The sequence below is a fragment of the Hippoglossus stenolepis genome, chromosome 8 (genome assembly GCF_022539355.2).
Source record: "Hippoglossus stenolepis isolate QCI-W04-F060 chromosome 8, HSTE1.2, whole genome shotgun sequence".
NCBI classification, from domain to species: Eukaryota; Metazoa; Chordata; class Actinopteri; order Pleuronectiformes; family Pleuronectidae; genus Hippoglossus; species Hippoglossus stenolepis.
In genome coordinates, this window is record NC_061490.1 from 8,358,680 (window position 1) to 8,377,211 (window position 18,532).

Sequence of the window (18,532 nt, forward strand, 5' to 3'; positions counted from 1 at the left end):
CCAGACCAGCAGGATTTTTTCAAATGAATGCCTCAACACTGTCAGAGCTGCAGGGATGCAAACAAACAGTGAGCTGAAAAAGGACTCTACCTTTGCTCAGCAGGGACTTTCCTCTATCAAAGAGTTAATGGTTGTGGGTGGGAGGGAGTGTCACACTGACTCCAAGGAGGAGCCTGAGGAGAAGCGAGGCAGCATGGGAGGAGCGCAGAGAGGCTTGGCAATTGTGTTTTGTCCTCAACTGAGACAACAGACGGCAGGGAATGACTATAGGCTGCACAGACAGTTTTCTGTTATTATTGTTGTTGTTCACTTTGGGTAATTGTGTGTAGTGTGTCCTCCCTGACAACATGGATAACTTCAATGCTGTCTTTCGGTTTTTCTTGGACCAGAAAGCCACAATTGGCTATAGTTTCATGGCTCTCCTGACTTTGGGCGGGGAGCGACTCTTCACCATGGTTGCCTTTCAGTGTCCTTGCAACCACGACCAGAACTTTGCATATGGGCTGATTTTCCTGCTGGGCCCTGCTGCCGTGCTATTGGTCTTTGGTCTGTTCTTCAGCAGCATGTTGTGGAGGGTTTACACTGGCTGCTGCCTCAATCCCATGAAGCTTTGCCCCCGTGGGAACTGCTTCGGCTGCCTAAGGGCATTCGTGAGCATCTTCACTGGGGCTTGTGTGGCTCCTATAATGTGGCTCTCTGTGGCCCTGCTCAATGGAACATTTTTTGAGTGCGCTGTCAGTGGTCTTGATGATAACCTGGTGGTGGATGTGTTCTGTAAAAACAAGACCTTGGCGTGTCGGGAGGAGCTGGCTCGAGTGCCCTGTGACCGCTCCAAACTGTCCAGTGATGAGCGCATGGAGGTGCTGCTGAAGCTCAGGGCCCAGTCACAGGTAAGAGACACACATCAGGGTGTATGAGCAATCTGAGAACTGCACTTTGGGACCCTCTCGAAAAACAAGATGCATCTGAAGGGGTTTATGTCATGACAATGAATTTCTAACTTCAGTCAAAGCTGAGGATTAGACTACTCATGGAGTCCAACCCGATGCTGTGAAAACAGTTCTGTTTTTAGACTTTTGACTCTGAGAAAATAACTATGGCGATGTCATATTGATGTCATCTTGGTTCTGTCAAGAATTTACAAAACAAAGCTTGTGCTACAAAACGTAGTTCAAAATAACAATCAGGGTGTTTACAGGGCAGATTTAATGAAGGATGCATTATAGGAAATATAGGATCCAGGGTTTTTGGAGTTTGGCACTAAAAGTCTGAACAAATCAACCTCTGATACATCGTTTTGACAAACATTATTGAAGTGTTATTGTAAGAGAAGCCCTTGAGTCACAGGAGTGAACAGATACATTCCCAGTGAATGTGATTTTCCATTCTAAATCCAGCTGGAAACAATCCCAGATGACATTGGGTGTTAGACAGGTTACACCCTGGAGAGGTTGCCAGCGTATCAGAAGGCTGACAGTCATTCACACTCACAATCTCACCTACGGGCAATTTAAAGTCTCCAATTAACCTAAATTGCATGTCTTTGAACTGTGGGGGGAACCAGTGTACCCAGAGAAATCACAGGAGGAAAAGCAGAAGCTACAGAACGGCCTGAGACGGCCTTCTGGTTTGAATCTAGAAACCTCTTATCTGTAAACACTGTAGCAGATACCAATACCACACCCCCAGTTTATGTTGCAGACTTTCATTTATAAATTTGTAGCTGAGATAACCCTGAGGACATCACAGGATTATTTTTTACAGATGTAGGACAAACAATCTTACAAGTCAGTGGTTTTGGGATTTCCTATTTAAAGTGGTCATAACTTAATGTAATATCCAAAATTAATGTCATTTCATTTTATACCTATTTGATTAGGATAGAGGCTGTATACATAGAAACTTGCAAAGCAATATTTTTTATTATTTCCTGCTAAAATGGTTCTTGTTGGCAGCTTGAGTGTGTAAGTATTACCATTGGTTTTTATTTGCGTAGAGGAGGGTATTAAAAGTGGAATTCTCTATTATCTGTATTTATTCAAACATAATATGTGTGTCCTCAAGTGTCAAATCATCATGTCGTTCTTGTATGTCCACAGATCCTGGGCTGGTGTATCATCATTATCTCTGTCTTCGTGGGCCTCCTGGGTACCTGCTGTAAAAACTGTCGCTCCAAAGTCAGCTACCTGCAGCTCACATTCTGGAAACGCTATTCAGAAAAAGAGAAGGCGCTCTTCGACACCTTCGCTTTGGACTATGCCACCAAGCTGGCCGAGAGAAACCTGCAGAGCTTCTTTGAGAACAAGAACCCGGTTCCATTTCCTTTCCCCAACCACAAGGCATGGGAGGAAGTCTCTGCATATTATAATTTTTCCAGGAGTGAGCAGTATTACAGCACTCTGCAGCGGTATGTAGAGAGGGCAGACAGGGACTTCACACCAGAGAAGAGACCTGTCATAGACTTTGAGCACGGAATAGAGATGAGCTAAAGGAAGATGTTGTTTGTATGTTGGATTCTCCATTGGCCCTGGGTCCACATTTATGAACATCATGTGATCTGCTTAACATTTCATAAAAGGCAACAATTGAAGGAACAGACAAACAGTGGTGAGACTAGTTTCACTTCACTGTAAGAATGGACCCTGGTGGTTTGACTGAGGAGGAGCTGTCTACAGTATGTTAATCTTGAATGGTGCACTGGTGCATAACCACTACGTTATACACACTAATTCTCCCTACCTCTGTAATCTTGTATGCATTTGCAGTCTTCGTTTACTAACGTGGTGCTTGAAAGTTTGTCTTACTTTGGATTTGCAAAGTAACGCATAGATAAAGATACAGTCAAGGTCGAGCTATGACCTGGAAGACTGAGGTCTCATCATTGTAATTATCTCTGAGTATTGGGGGCTAATAACAACCTTTAAACTCCAGGGGCCTGTAGATTTTGTCATTGTGACTGTGTTGTTTTTGCCAAAAGCACATTTAAGCCCCTGGGACCAGTATGGGGTCAGCTGTTGTATTATGCGAGGCCAGTTTATCAATTCAAACAAATTCAGATTTTTAACAATATTGCAGTTCAGATGCCAAGTCAGACAAGTCAGGACAACATGACAAATTAACAATAGCAATTAAAATGGCCTTGACAACTAAATTGTGTACTTTACCACTGTATTTCTGGAGGAGTCTCAAAGGGGTTCCTCAGATTTAGGAGCATCCACTCTACAATTTATAAAACTCAAAACATTGGACTAAATTATATATTCTGTGTATCCCCTCCTCGGCAGCATAAAGACGTTTGTGCTTTCCAAACTGAATAAAATGAATGAATAAAAAGTGAAATCTCAATTGCTTTGGTACTTTGTGTGGTTTTGATCTTAGTACTTTTTAAATCCTGGCTACATCCCTGGCTGTTTTTTCAATGAACAATTAATATAAAAAGCTGAAAAGTGTTTGAAATGTTAACACCTAACACTGTGTTTTATTTGTAAAATGTAAGAAATTTAGGCTGGGTCTTTGTTAAAGTCAACTACTGTAAACATGCCTGCATATGACATGCGGAGAGTTGTCCTGTTTGACATTAAAGCCAGTGTTTCTCCCTCTGTTGACATTATGACGTCCATGTGCATGTAATTACCCTCCGCACGGATGAGCAGTCTTTCAGCATTCCACCCTTTCTAGTCCACAGACAAAGACATGTGCACACGATGCCCAGACTTGTGAGTACAGACATGTACAGTGTGTCGTTTTCATCAGCAGAAGAAGAATTGTACTTAAATATAAACATGTAGTACTTATACTGAGCTAATATTCCTCCCAAAAATATGAAAACAACATGCATATGCGGTAAAAATATCGGTTCCATATCTTGCCCAAGGACACTTCAGCATTCAGAAAGGGGGAGACGGGGATTGAACTGCCAACCCTCTGGTTAGTGGAAAACCTGCTCTACCTAGCCACAGCTGCCGAGAAGTACTAAGTGACGAATCTAATCAGAAGTGCACCACAAAGTGCTCCTGTGGGTGTGGTGTTTGATGTTTTGCGAGAACAGGCGTCTGATGATAAATGATGATGCTGCCTTCAAATGGTACTTGTGGTTACAACGTGGGAAGTCATGTACAGAGTGTGGTCATGTGACAACACTGCAGCTTTAGACAAAAGCAAAATGGACTCAAATATTAACATGACATCAGTCTGCATTTATTCATTTTGGATTCAGATTTACAAAAAACCCTGGTTGGAACACCATGCTTGCTGAATTCAGAGACCCTCCCAGTATCTGACTCATTCATTCTGTCCTCTCATTGTTTGTTAAACCTTTCCAACTCAGTCCTGTCTCCGCTCCTGTGTTCAGCCCTTAAACTCCAGTCAATGATTCTCTTTTCCTTTATCTCTTTTAATGATTTTTTACATTTTTTTATTTCTTGGATATTTGAAATGTTATTTTGCAGGGCAACATATTGGTTCAGTGATTATAGATAACATCGAAAGCTGGAAGTCAAGGAACTTCCTTTAACTCAATGAAAACAAAGCAGAAGTGGTTTTATTGGGCCCTCCTCCCTTTGCCTCTAGCCTAAGTGATGCCCTTGGTTCCCTATATCCAATAATTCACACACCTTGGGGTCCTCTTGGAAATCTCTCTCAACTTCAACAGCCATAGCCAATGTAATGGAGACTCAATAGTTACAGGCCGGCTTTTCTAAGTCATGATCAGCGTGTATCAGTTAGAATGCACTGTTTATATTCCCTAAAAAACTTAATGTAAACAATAAATTCTGAGACAATTCGAATTGGGACAGTCTAGTGACGCAATCTGTCTACGAATGCAGCCGAAGAAGGATGCAGCCCCTGAATTGAGACACAGCCAATGTCATCCACCCTCTGCCAAAAAATGGCCCCAGGTAATGTCCAAAGCCGCGAGCGTTTGTACACATAACCACTTTTGTTAGCCATGGGAAATACTATTTTTTACCTCAAGCTCAAGCACCACAGACAACAGCTAACCCAAAGAAGAAGATGTCACTTGTTCAACATCATACTGGAATATTAACAGAGGATATAAATGTGACCTTTATATGGATCCTTCATGTTTCCTTTTTTCTTTAAAACCCAAATGTATAAAACATAACATTAGTATCATTGTGTAAACAGTAGCCTGTTTTGTGAAATGAGCCTCAATGGTTTAATAAAGTTGGTTTGAAAAAGAAGTTTCCCTTTGCGCTTGCAGACCCAAACAATAGATGCCAGATCAGATCGAACTGTAGCTGTAGAAGGATGAAGTAGAGAAACAAAGTGCTGGTGGTGCCCGTGTGTTCAAACTGCAGTTCTACACTTCATCACAAAATCAAACTGCACACACACACACACACACACACACACACACACACACACACACACACACACACACGGATGTTTAATGTGACCGTAAACAGGACCGTCCTTTAGAGAACCACAGTCAGACCAAACTGTCAGAACCACGATATCATCGATCAGCAGAGCGACACGCAGCGTGTGTCTGTTAGCATTAGCATAGCGGGGATGCGTTTATTAACTTCCACATAACCCACAGCTCCACCACGATGACAGACTACGCTGAAGAGCAGAGGAATGAACTCGAAGCTATTGAGTCCATCTACGAAGACTCGTTCACAGGTCAGACTTTCATCGGTGTTGACAGGGAAGACAACGTCAGCTAGCTCACAGGCTAACAAGCAGACGCCTGTTAGCTGACTGCTGAGTAAAGGATAGAGTCTTTCCTCCAGCACCCACTGGTTCACATTATCACATTAAAGTCAGACAGGCAGTGGTCGAGCTGTGGGACTTTCACTGGCTCCGACATGCACGGAATACAAGAAGTACGACGAACTTCATTCAGATTTGGCCTAACTCTTTCCAGATCGAAGACAACCCTGCAAAATGGACACGCTTATAGCGTACATCCATCATGTTTACGTGTAGTGGTGCTGCTCTGCACTAATAACCTTAACCCTAAACTTCGTTATACTATTGGTGATTACGACAATATCGTGATTCTGTGACTCAGCGATCATCAATATATTGCAAGACAATCATATAATTATCCATCACGATATATATCTAACTGAAGAAGAAATACAAAATGTCCCCCAAGAGGTAAAGTTCAGGATTTGTGTGACTGAAAATTGGTGTCACTTTCACAGACAGAGATTAAACAACTAAATTGAGTGTGTCTTTCAATCATTCCAATGTAAAATAACCATAAGGTGGCATAAGTCCAAACTACATGCATATAAAACTAAATAAGTAAATGTCTATATTTGGCATCAGCAAATCGATAATCGTATATCATGAGTCAGGGCGACGATATATTGCCATATAGATATTTTGTCCCACTCCTATCATTAGTGTGCAGGTCAGTGAGTGGATTTACTGGACATTCATGCTGGGGCAGTTTGCTGTAGTCTACACTGTCAGATTCTATGGACTATGGAAATAATGGACTACATGTCTGTTTGGGTGTGTTTGTGTTTGCAGTGCTTACAGATGAGCCCACCAGCTTCACCATCACCGTAGCATCAGATGCAGGGGAACAGGGTGAAAGTGAGTATACTAATATGTGTGTGTGTGTGTGTGTGTGGTTGCAAAATGTCTTCCAGTGCACATATGGCAGTGGAAGGTTGAAAGTCAAGTTCATTCATGTGTTTATGTTAATTTACTACATTTGAATCTAAAAGTAATTTACATATTTGTTTGCACACGCGTGATTAACATATTTACACATTTTTTACATTAGCATCATAAGAGCAGGATGTGTTGAATCTGCCTCTGTAGTTCTCTCACATTTACCTCTCAGGCCTTTCTGGCTTCTTATTGGTTAGTTCAGTCACATGAGAGCAGGAAGTGTGTGTTGTAGATGTAGATGACCACTGCGGAGAACAGTAAAGTGCTGCTCAGAAAGTGATCCGTCTCCATCCTGTTGTTGAGTGACCAAACTACCCCACATCGAACCCTCACGTTACAGCAGTCTTATGAAACTGTTCATAATTTTAATACATTGGTCAGCAATATTATGCCCATGGCGATAAAGAATGAAAAGATTTGAAAGCTGGTGACTTGAAATATAGCAGAGACCAAGCTGTCTGTTCCTGTTGCAGTTGCGGAAGCAACACTGAAGTTCACATATGTGGAGAAATACCCAGATGAGCCTCCGCTGTGGGAGATCTACTCCCAGGACAACTTGGAAGATGGTGATGCGTTGAACATCCTCACTCTACTGCAGCAGCAGGTCTGTTCATCTAAACAAATGTAAACTTATGTCTTGTTTCCTTTTTGCTACAGCACGGAGTTAAGCTCGTGTGAAAACAAGACACATGTTAATCATGTGTCTTGTTTTCTCTTTTGAAAACAATCACAACCCAAAATGAGGGAATTTACACAACATTTTGTATTTTTGCTTCATGATGACGCCCCTATCTTGTCCACTGAAATGTGCTGATTGGCTCTCCGTCAACATAGAGGGGGACCTTGTTTTGTTACAGAGTAGAGTGTCCCACTGAGCCTGAAACCAGCTGCTACACAAGAGAGACATTAATGTCCCTGCTAAAGTCTGCTTATTATCTAAGATAGATATAATGGATAGATAATAATAACTTTATTTGTATAGCACTTATCTAAACAAGGTTACAAAGTGCTTCACACAAAAAATCCATGGCAAAATGAGGAATGAATTATGATGAAAGGTATTCAGTTCAGTTCAATTTTAAGAGCCAAATCACAACATAAAAAGGTCAAGAGTGAATGGGTTAATGCCATATGTACTGTAAAGTGCTTTGAGTCAGTGGTCAATATAACTAGAAAAGAGCTATATAAATGCAGTTTCGTGCATTTCTACGACACAAAACTCATCAATAAATCCACCACTCACGTTTCTTTAATCTTATGTGTCTTAGAAAAAAGGTGTTTACCAGAAAGTGGCTAAATGATACTGTTGGGGACATAATATGTTGAGCAAGAAATCCAATCTACTCACGCTTTCACAACCTGGTCGTGTTTATGCTCACACGCTTCCTCATTATCAGGTTTCTTTCTAAGAGAAAAGGCTTTTGTACAACAGGTAGGCTCTGACTCGAATTACAAGCTGGAAGTTGGTGAAGTCATGTTAGTGTGGTGAGGTGGCCTCACGTCAGCTTTTTACTTCTAACAATTATGTTTCAGCATCATAAGGGTGGTGTTAATTTGAGAAGATTATCTTGCTGAATAATGTTTATTACATAGCCTTATTTTTCTGCAATAATCCAAAATTGAAAATCCTAATAATTCCTTGTCAGTGGAACCAGGCGAATGTGTACTTCATCCCTGCAGCACTGGATTGTCTCATCTCTGCCCTTGTGCATGCATCTCACTCAGTGGCTCGACTCACAATGATTGGCTGAATACGATCATTTGAGAGGATTTACCACCCATGCAATTGGTCTGTGAGTTTCCTGGGCAGCCCTGGTTGAGATATAATTGCTCTGCCAATTCATCATTTGTAGATGTAGGTCCCGATAGGACAGCTTCTGGGTGTGAATCCAGACCACGTTCCAACTGTGAGTGACGTCAGGTATCTCCTGATCTGAGACCATACACCAATGTAATCAGAATCACTGATGTGTAAATGTGGTCACTCTGCAGGCAGAAGAAAACCTGGGCATGGTGATGATCTTCACCCTGGTGACAGCTGTTCAGGAGAAACTCAACGAAATTGTGGATTTGATGAAAAATAGACAAGAGGAGGAGAAGCAACGGAAAGAGAGAGAAGCAGAGGAAGCAGAGAAGGTAGGAACATGAATAATCTGCATTTTACATATTCCTCATCTCCACATGATGACAATCAGCAAACACGTATACAAAGGCTGTTGCTCTCCCCACCCCCCCACCCCCACCCCGTTTTAATTTCTCCCATGTTGTGCAACTAGGTTTATTGCATGTGTAGTTTGTGATTAACAAATTCAATTTCAGAAAGTTTCTGTCTGATATCATCGCTTTTTAAGCAGAAGCTGTGTTTTTCCCCATCACTTCATTTTGGGAATTTCCAATTTTTCATGTTCCTCGTTGAATATAAAAAAACAATGGGTCACAAAATGAATCCAGATTTTTCTTAGCCATGGTATAGAGGCAGATATTTACTCAACAAAGATTACATTTTGGCTGAACAACCTCCTCCCTCTCTACAGAAATTGTGTTCAGTGTTGGGTTAAGGATTGGATGTGGTCAGTAAAAGCTCTCATCAGTGCAGTGTGAAGTTGTATTGATGTGTGTGTGTTTGATTGATTGACAGATTACGTTCCAAGGCACAGTGGTAAACATTGAAAACTTCTTGTTATGGAAAACCACTTTTGAGTTGGAGGTGGCCGAGCTGAGGCATAAAAAGCAGCAGAAGGAGGAGGAGCAGGCGTTGAAAACCAAACTCACCGGTAACGCTGATGTCCTCACATTTACACTTTTCCCTCAGGGCTCACAACTTGAAGACTTGATTACACAAACGCACTTGGGTTTAAGCCGTCCAAATACTTATGGACCTGACAATGTATGGACTTGTGATAATGTCATGTTTTCCTCACTAGGTAAACAACTGTTTGAGACAGACCACAACTTGGACACATCCGACATTCAGTTCCTTGAAGACGGTAAATAAGTGGCTGTGACTGTTTGAAACTTGTTATTAAGGCTTCTCTTTGGCACAGTGAGAATAGTAAAAAAAAAAAAAATGTAATTTAATTTGGGACAAAAAAAATCTTTTTAACTTGAGTGGACAAAAATATGAAGAAATTTCATTACAACTAAACTTCTCTACGATGGTGTGAGCACAAATATGAAAAAGTGTTAGACTCAGCATGTGAGATGATATGTGGTGTAATAGAAGAAAAAGTCCAAATAATAATTTTTAGAATTTCATCAAACGTGCATGAGAGTGCACTGAAGTGGAAGGGAACTGGGAGATTTTAGGAGCTATTGAACATTGTAAAAATATCAACCAGGATCAGAAAACGTAACATATTTAGTTTGGAGAGGATCTTTTGGAGAGCGATTAGCTTTACGTCCCATTCCAATCACAGCTGTTTTCTTCCTTTGCAGCTGGAAACAGCGTTGAAGTGGATGAGTCACTGTTTCAGGACATCGAGGACTTGGACTTGGATGAGGACGACCCTGACTTTGACCCTTTAGGGATGGGCAGTGACGAGGATTAATGCAGGAGTAGAACAAAGGAATGACAGGACTGCACTACTCTTCTCTGGAACACGATCATCTGCTCAGAGGATCCAACGGCTGCGTTTATTTTTCAAAGACTTGTACGGCAGCTGTGGAACTCTTCGTAAATACAACATACACACCTATACACTTATGGGTGTCCATTTCTATGCCTTTACAATGGAAGGCATCCCAGTGACATGCAACTTTGGCCAGAAGAGGGCAGTACAATGTCAAGTAAAGCCAGGGAATGGATGAAGTGTGCAAGTTTCAACACCCCAACATATTCATATACTAAGTGACAATAAGGTGACACTCAACCTGTTAGTTAGGTTAAAGTAAAGAAGTATTGATGGCAAAATGTACGATTGACTTTCAAGATTAAAACTACTTATGGAACCTGACTGTTTTTTGAGTTTTATATTGAAATGTAATTACTGATGTAAACAGGCTTCTTCAGTAGGAGCTTGTTTGAACAGATTGTATAATGTTAGGTTGTTAAAGTACATCTACACGAATCAGTTATTATTTTATAACCATGCACATCTGTTTTTTCACATTGATCATCTGGTTTGTATGAACAATCTTCATCTGCAAACTAGCCAAAAATGATATCTAAATGTAGAGGAGCAGAAACATGGAAGTACAGGGCACATACAAAAAGCATTCCCATTTAGTAACCTGAAAAGTACTTGTGTGGCTACACATGTTAATACTCTTATTTGATTTCTAAATCCTTAACAATTAATTTCTACAGCCATTCAATGTAACATTCAATCTGTCAACAGGTCCACAGCAGCAGGTTGTAAACCAGCCCAGGCTCTGTGTCCCATCTCTCCCACGGATAACTTTATTTGCACCAGTGACAGAAGTGATGGAACTTATTGTTTTGTAAAAGAATATCACAATGCAGTGTTTCAAAGTTAATCAAATGTAAAACCTGTAGTTGTACATCACTACACCATAGAACAAAATTAGGATTTTTTTTGTATGCCTCCATGCCGGTGATAGCCAGTGGCCGTAGGCATTATTTCTTCTGGTTGTCCGTCTGCTCCTTTTCGGGAATGGGATACCTCAAGAACACATTACATTACATTTCATTTAGCTGACGCTTTTATCCAAAGCGACTTACAATAAGTGCATTCAACCATGAGGGTACAAACCCAGAACAACAAGAATCAAGAAAGTACAATTTCTTCAAGAAAGCCAAACTACAAAGTGCTATAACTAAGTGCCATTTAAGTGCTACTAAATTGTTAGTTTAAACTTTTATTCAAGGTATAGTCGGAACATCTTGAGGGAAGTTCTTCAACTTTGGTACAAATATTCCCTTTGACGCAAATATGAACTAAATAGATTTTTAGTTCATAGGTCAAGGTCATGAAGGTCTCAAAACATGTTTTTGGCCTCTTGAATGCAATATCTTAAGACCACATTTAGGGAATTCCTTCAACTTTTGATCAGTTGTCACTTGGACTCAAAGAACTGATTAGATTTCAGTGGTCAAAGGTCACTATGACCTTAAATGAATCTGGGAAAAAAATGATGTAGCTGGAAACTGCCCTGGTTGGCGGAGGCATACAACCGCAGTGCGGTATTTCTAGCTACTGCTCCCAACAGTGAGACATGTGCAGCGATAATGAGAACAGGGATAATAGACACAAGCTTCTCAGTGCATCAGTGTTTATTGTCTCCGAACAGTCATATAACAACTGAATAAGACTCATTTTATTAAAATATATAATTTACATCTGGTAATATAATTGAACATAGCTTCAGTGCTCGACAGTATTGATCTTCCATAGCCAGCTTTCATCATCATGCACTTCACATTGTAAAATCAGTTGCGTAAGCAGTTTCATAATTGCTGTTACACCACCACATCCCAGGTGAACTTGTTCAATATACACAAATATACAGTGTTAATAAGTGTCTGAGGAATTACAAAGTTAAAAGCAGCTGAGACAATGTCTTTGTCAGGTTGCAGATGTGCCAAGTCCAAAGCCAGTTATTTGTTTGTATGTGTGTTTTTGTGAGTGTTTTTAATGTTTCATGTTCTGTTTTAGTTTGTCACTCAGTCTGAATATGATAATCTGAAGTATCATTTGTGTCCACTCTGGTTTAAAACAGATATTCTAACAAGCAAAGGAAATATAAATATTATTTATTTTTAATTCAACAAAGATTATTTGATTCTGACAGACGTCCTCACCGTCGGCATAGTGGTGAGTAGATAAAAATATTCATTTTTGGGTGAACTATCCCTTTAACTACCCTATCATATACATGTTATCAGGGCGGCTGATGTTAGGCTCAGAGAAGCCTGATAACTAAAATGTAATCTGGGTAAATTGAACTTAACTTGGACATACAGGCCTCTGCTCTCAGGGAAACAAAGAGGTGTTACGACATCATTTTGATTATTTGGGCTACAAGGGTTTGTTGTGTCATTCTAAGTCAAAAGGTTGATGTTGAGGTGAGTCATTGGTGTTGAAGTCTTTCAACACCAATCTTTACTCTTTACTCTTTACTCACCTGCACTTGAAGTCCCATTTCTATGAAATTGAACACAAGCAGTGAGTGTGGTCTCTTGTACAGACTGAGACAACATGGTTTTACTGTGATTTTAATCCATACACTCTGATGTTTGTGAAAGTAAATATAGACTAATACAATATATTTAGCAGCCATATTAGTGATTCCACAGAACATCCAATGGTTTAACTCATTCAATACAAATTAGATATATGAGAATGGTATGCAAGACATTTCAGTGTATCAGCAAGCAGTAATAATGTAATGTACATGATTAAAAAACAAGGCTGCTATAGTTAGACCACAACCTAGCCATTCCATGATCACAATGGTATTATAAGATACCCCAATAGAGATTTGCATAGGTTTTTCAACTAAAATGGGGGGGAACTGCCATAAATTGAAATGTACCCTCAGATGCTAAAATATACACAGGGAAAGAGAAGCAGACGCTGTTTCTGTAAAGCAGAGTTCATGGAGTTGCAACTGTTTCTTCTTTTTGTTCACTTTGTTGTCGTGAGAGCAACAAACTGATCACTCAATGTCCATGATGTCCCAGATAAAAGACAGAGGAACATCCTTCATCTCTTTGTTGAAGGCCTCGTCAAACCTCTCATTCTGGGCCACAGAGAAGTGGTTCTTCCAGTCCCCGATGGTGCCTGATGTTGCCAGTACATGGAAGGAGAGGGAGAAGGAGAAGGAGAAGGAGAAGGAGAAGGAGAAGGAGAAGGAGAAGATTGTGGTGATTAATCCTCACTCTGCCATGTGTCCTTAGTCTGGATGTACATTCCAACAGCTTACTACTTTATTTTTGTGTGGTACCCTCTGTTGCAGATATATCCGACACAGATCCACGCAGTCTACGTGCAAACTAAATTGTATTCACGGTGTAATTATTTTGTCAGTAAGCTAATGCAGTACAATAGGTAATCTTTTTGTCCTAAAAATGTGTGGAGAACACATTGATGCAGGAAGACAATATCTCCCCTCACACATCAACACTCACAAACGGAAATATTGTTGAAAGCTCCGCATCAGAGGAGCAGTGCATCCAGCTCATTGATATGTTCCAGCAAACACAGCTTTCTGTCTTTAGTTGTGATGAAAGTGATTTCAGTTTTGTGTTTTCAGCTTCTTTTTACTGCCCTCGAGTGGCCAATAATTTTTTGTGGAAATTTCAGACTCTGGAGACTCCTCATGGAGTAAAACCCCTGGATTCATAATTACATTCATTGCTACACTGTGCATCGTTTGGAAGATGATGTCTGTTATTTCCAAACTGTTTTAGGCTATGGTTTTTACTGTGTTAGGATTTAATAGAAGTACAGAGTTATTATACAAGCACATCCATCCATCCATCCACACATCTACCCACTCACACATCTCTCTATTTGTCTCTCTATCCATCCATCCATCCATCCATCCATCCATCCATCCATCCATCCATCCACCCACCCATCCACTCACACGTCCATCCATCCATCCATCCTTCCTAACTCGTTCAGAATTCCTCTATAATTCCTCAGGTTGACATTTGAACAGCTCTTGGGTTTAATTCTTCTCAGGGAGAGGCTGAGTTACAGGCTGCACCTGAAGCCCTAAACACTCTCACCTTTCCTCATGAATCTTCCTTGGTGGTGGTTGAGTAGATCACCTGGCACCTGTTCATAGTTGGCATGAGGGATCTTCTTCATGATGTTGAAGGTGCTGTGTTTCACCACATTTGCCAGCTGCTCATCAGTCATCTCTTTACCCAGAAACAAAGAGATCCTCCTCACTGCAGACTGCAGGTCCTAAACCAAAGCACAGTTGCACAAAGATCTGTTTTCAAACCCACTTCGACTCAAATAACAACAACTGATATGACAATGTGTGGACAGGCAACGATTGAAATGATTTGAGTTCCTACTTGAATCATTTCTTCATAAGTGATGAACAGCATGTTCATATCCTCCTTGTGTGAGTGCCAAGTCTTAACATGATCGAACCAGCTACACCCAAACACTGCAATGAACAACGCACAATGTCACTATCACATTTGAGACGTTCACTGCACCGCTGAGAAAACACATGAAGAAAACTACTTTTACCGTCTCCTCTCATAAATTTGTCAAAGAAGTCACTGAAATCCCTCGGCGTTTCCAACATGTTTGCAACCTTATGGAAGTGATAGTAAGACACAAGGACATCTTTGGGATTTCTTGCCACGTAGATCACCTAAAGGAGGAAAAGTGTGGGAATCAACAATAGATAACGTTTCCCTGTGTATTGGTGACTGACTGACTTTTAATTGCCTTGTTGAATTTTTGAGCTGTAACAGGAGCATTACAAACTACAGATGCTAATCCTGCACTGGGCCTGAAATTGGCCTCTCAGTGTTAATGAGAAGATTTGGGTGTGTACCATTTCCTACAGCTACAGAGCAGGAAGTCACAAGACCAACTCCAACAAACAGTGAAACACAGGATGAAGGGTTTATGTTGTCTATGTAGCAGCAAGGCCTAAGAAGGACAGTGACAGTCCAACACTGTTGTCTATATATATATATATATATATATATATATATATATATATATATATATATATATATAAAACATTGGTGACAAAATGTCCACCTATGCATGAGGTAGTTTATCGCCGAAATTGATGATAAGCATTCTGTATGTCGGCTTCAATCCCAAAACTATATGTATACACAGACCTACATATGAGAAAGTAGAATTCCTGGTAATGGATTAACACTTAAAATGTTCTTCAAAAATTTGCTGCATATGAGTAATAAATGAAGCCGCACTGAGTATTAAAGTGAAGGTGAATGGTGTAAGCGCTGACCTTGCCCCTCTGGCTCAGAGCAGAGGGCATGACATGGTGCTGCAGATGGGTGACCCTCAGTCTGGGTGATGGGGCCGTGATGAACGCCTGCCTGTTGCCCTTCAGCTCAATCCAGGGGATGAGATCAGCATTGGAATATTTGCTGAGTTTACTGACGGCGGTCACATCTCCCTTTGACTCAAGCAGCAGTAGAATCTGCTGCATCCAGATTGTCCCTGTCACAGAGACAGACAGGCCTTGTTTTCCAGACACCGTGTACAATTGCAGCAATTAGGTCAAGCATGTGTGTGAGTACACCTCTCCTCTCCTCTGCGTGAATCTTTGTCCCGATTCCTCTTTGGAGTGTTTTCACACAATACACACTTGTCCGGCTGATCGTTTAATTCCCTGCTCTCTGCTGAAATCAATTTGCAGCTCACAAAGGAGCGGGACGTTCTTTGGAAATGCTGCACATACTAATCAGCCTGCGCTCCTTCCTCCGCGCGGAGAGCTCCAGAAATCACACTGACCTGGAGTGCACTCCCACTGCAGGACACAGGACACCGCAGGACGCGGTGCGTGCATGCGTGTGTGTGTGGTGTGTGTGTGTGTGTGTGTGTGTGTGTGTGTGTGTGTGTGTGTGTGTACTCTCCTCTCACCTGACTTTGGGTATGTGATGACGAAAACATCCGAGTCCCTGATCTCCAGGTTGTAAATCTGGTCCACATCATCTGGATCATGCGTCCCCTCGATCAGCTTGATGCCTTTGTGTGGCACCAGTTCAGGTTCATGTGCGTTTACATCATTAGATTCCATGATCACTAAATAAAAAATAAAAAAGGACAGATGTGTTTTCCTCCATATGTTCTGTGGCTCCTTACAGCCATTTAATAAGAGCACAAAGTTATGCGATCATCTATCCGTGCGCTTCTATCAACAAGTTGCATACCTGCTGTTCGCTCCTCTGTCCGACGCTGAAGAAACGACGTCCACACAGTGTTTAATATGATCCCCTCACTTCTTCCAACAGGAAACACCTTTTTATGATCGCAAATTGCTGCTATAAATACGTTTCCGAGGTCCCACCTCTTCTCACTCGCCGGAAAGTGGAGATGCGCGACGCGCACGCCTTTTTACGCATTGAGAAAACGCGCAGCCACAGAGTACAAACAGCCGCTCGTTGTCACCACACCCCAGTTCACCCCAGCAAACAAAGTGATGACAGAGGAGTGGAGGGAGGCAAGGAGGCAAGGAGGCAAGTAGGGAAGGAGGGAAGGAGGGAAGGAAGGAAGGAAGGAAGGAGAGAAGGAAGGAAGGAAGGAAGGAAGAAAGGGACTCCCAGGAGGCTCCTCTGTCGGTGGGTCAGGTGATAAACAGAACAAACCCCATGCTGCTTATGTAACATCAAAACCAAAACAAGTGTGTGGTGTTGCATAAGCTGCACTTCTAGTACTGGAGGTGAGACTGAGAGTGTTTTCCAAATAATACACACATTCTGGATCACCAGTGCAGAGGCTGAGCCCCTGACTGCAGTTCCCCTGACATGAACCCCTTCTTCACTCTCTCCTGACAAGTGGTCCGCCACCACTCAGACTCGCTCCTGAGTCCTCTCCAGTGATTTGATGTTAATAACACTGGGAGGTTTGCTTGAGACGTGTAGAAAACTAGTAGTAAAAAAGTTGCTTGATGAAACTGACCATGGTGGAGTGTCCTTATAAATGCAGCAGATGTAATTATGGAATGGGACACTTTTTTTTTCAAGGTCCCATATAATGCAAAATGCACATTTTAATGGTTTTCTAAGGTGTCCCCAGTGTGTCTTTGGCAAAATGTGTGCTCGAACAAGCCATTCAGATGTGGAGCCCCATGTGATGTCCTACAGGGCTCCCGTTTGAGTGACACTCCCCGAGCTCGGTGTTTGTTCTGCCCACTGAATCCTGGTATATGTATTTGGGGGTCGCTTTGTTTCATATCCTCACTAACGCCGGCTCTGGAAAACCTAGATGTCGAACGCGTGAGGACAGCATGCCCATTGCTCTGATGTTGGCTGCACGAGCCAACACAGAACTCCATGTTCTCCCTACATCTGAGGATTTAAAGACCCTGTGGATTAATTGTAATTTTTTATGGAAATGTGCTCACATAACAATCGTTAAAGTTTTGTATGTGTGTGCTAACTATTTTACGTCTGACTGCTTCCTCAATGAGGTCCAGTGCAATACTGGAGGCAGGACTGAGTTCAATGCAATAAAACCACCAAAACGTGAATATCCACTTCCTGTAGGTCAGCAGAGGCTCATCTGGCAGCAGTGTCAGCTGTGCACATCTGGACACTGACATTTTCCACATTCTACTTCACAACTCTGCTCAGTCTCCCTTCGACTGTACTGGGACTTTGAGGGAGCAACTGAGTCCAACTGGACAGACCACAAACCTCCCACACTGCTGTGAGCTCACAGGGACACCAGTTGCTCTTTCACCCATTTGTAAGACTGCCATTACACTGGGGGGATATTCCCTGTCTTGTCGTATATAGCTCCCTTGACTGGTAGATTTCCTCATCCGATATGTCCTTTGTTAATCGAGAGAAAAATACATTATTCTGGCAAAAACATTATTCTGAGCTTTGGTTGGTTGGACAAAATTACACATTTGAACCAATTTCTTTCTAAAAGAACCTAAAATATTGGCAGCAGCATATTGATAATTGTATCTCATGAGCCAGGGTGACGATATATTCCTAGTAAATATGTGATTAATAAATACTGAAGAAATGTAGTTGTGGGTTCCTTCATGACATATCTTTTTCCCAGGGCATTGACCAACCAGCAGTCTCCCAGAGATTGAATATCCAAGGTACTAATTCTCTTAGCTTCTGACACATTCAACACAATGGAATTCAGTTTAATTCCATTTGTATAGTGCCTAACCGCAGCTCATACATTATTTGAGGGCAGCACAGGCTCAGTTAACAGATGGC

General features: G+C 41.5%; 3 protein-coding genes across 3 annotated transcripts; 2 read left to right on the forward strand and 1 right to left on the reverse strand.

Moving 5' to 3' along the window:
- Window positions 1-227: 227 nt before the first annotated feature.
- On the forward strand, window positions 228-3,610 carry LOC118114392 (calcium homeostasis modulator protein 5). The gene is made up of 2 exons (XM_035164849.1): window positions 228-890; window positions 2,100-3,610. The coding sequence occupies exons 1-2, from the start codon at window positions 348-350 to the stop codon at window positions 2,487-2,489; spliced, it is 933 nt and encodes a 310-aa protein (XP_035020740.1). The 5' UTR covers window positions 228-347; the 3' UTR covers window positions 2,490-3,610.
- Window positions 3,611-5,453: 1,843 nt separating this feature from the next.
- On the forward strand, window positions 5,454-10,610 carry rwdd1 (RWD domain containing 1). The gene is made up of 7 exons (XM_035164489.2): window positions 5,454-5,649; window positions 6,511-6,576; window positions 7,131-7,261; window positions 8,650-8,793; window positions 9,296-9,431; window positions 9,582-9,644; window positions 10,093-10,610. Exons 1-7 carry the CDS (start codon window positions 5,577-5,579, stop codon window positions 10,203-10,205), a joined length of 726 nt encoding a protein of 241 aa, XP_035020380.1. The 5' UTR covers window positions 5,454-5,576; the 3' UTR covers window positions 10,206-10,610.
- A 1,262-nt stretch (window positions 10,611-11,872) lies between these two features.
- LOC118114121 (amine sulfotransferase) lies at window positions 11,873-16,772 on the reverse strand. Its single transcript, XM_035164368.2, has 7 exons — window positions 16,502-16,772; window positions 16,212-16,373; window positions 15,574-15,788; window positions 14,832-14,958; window positions 14,651-14,745; window positions 14,354-14,534; window positions 11,873-13,400 (listed from the first exon to the last, which is right to left on the reverse strand). Exons 2-7 carry the CDS (start codon window positions 16,366-16,368, stop codon window positions 13,276-13,278), a joined length of 900 nt encoding a protein of 299 aa, XP_035020259.1. The 5' UTR covers window positions 16,369-16,373; window positions 16,502-16,772; the 3' UTR covers window positions 11,873-13,275.
- Between the last annotated feature and the right edge of the window lie 1,760 nt (window positions 16,773-18,532).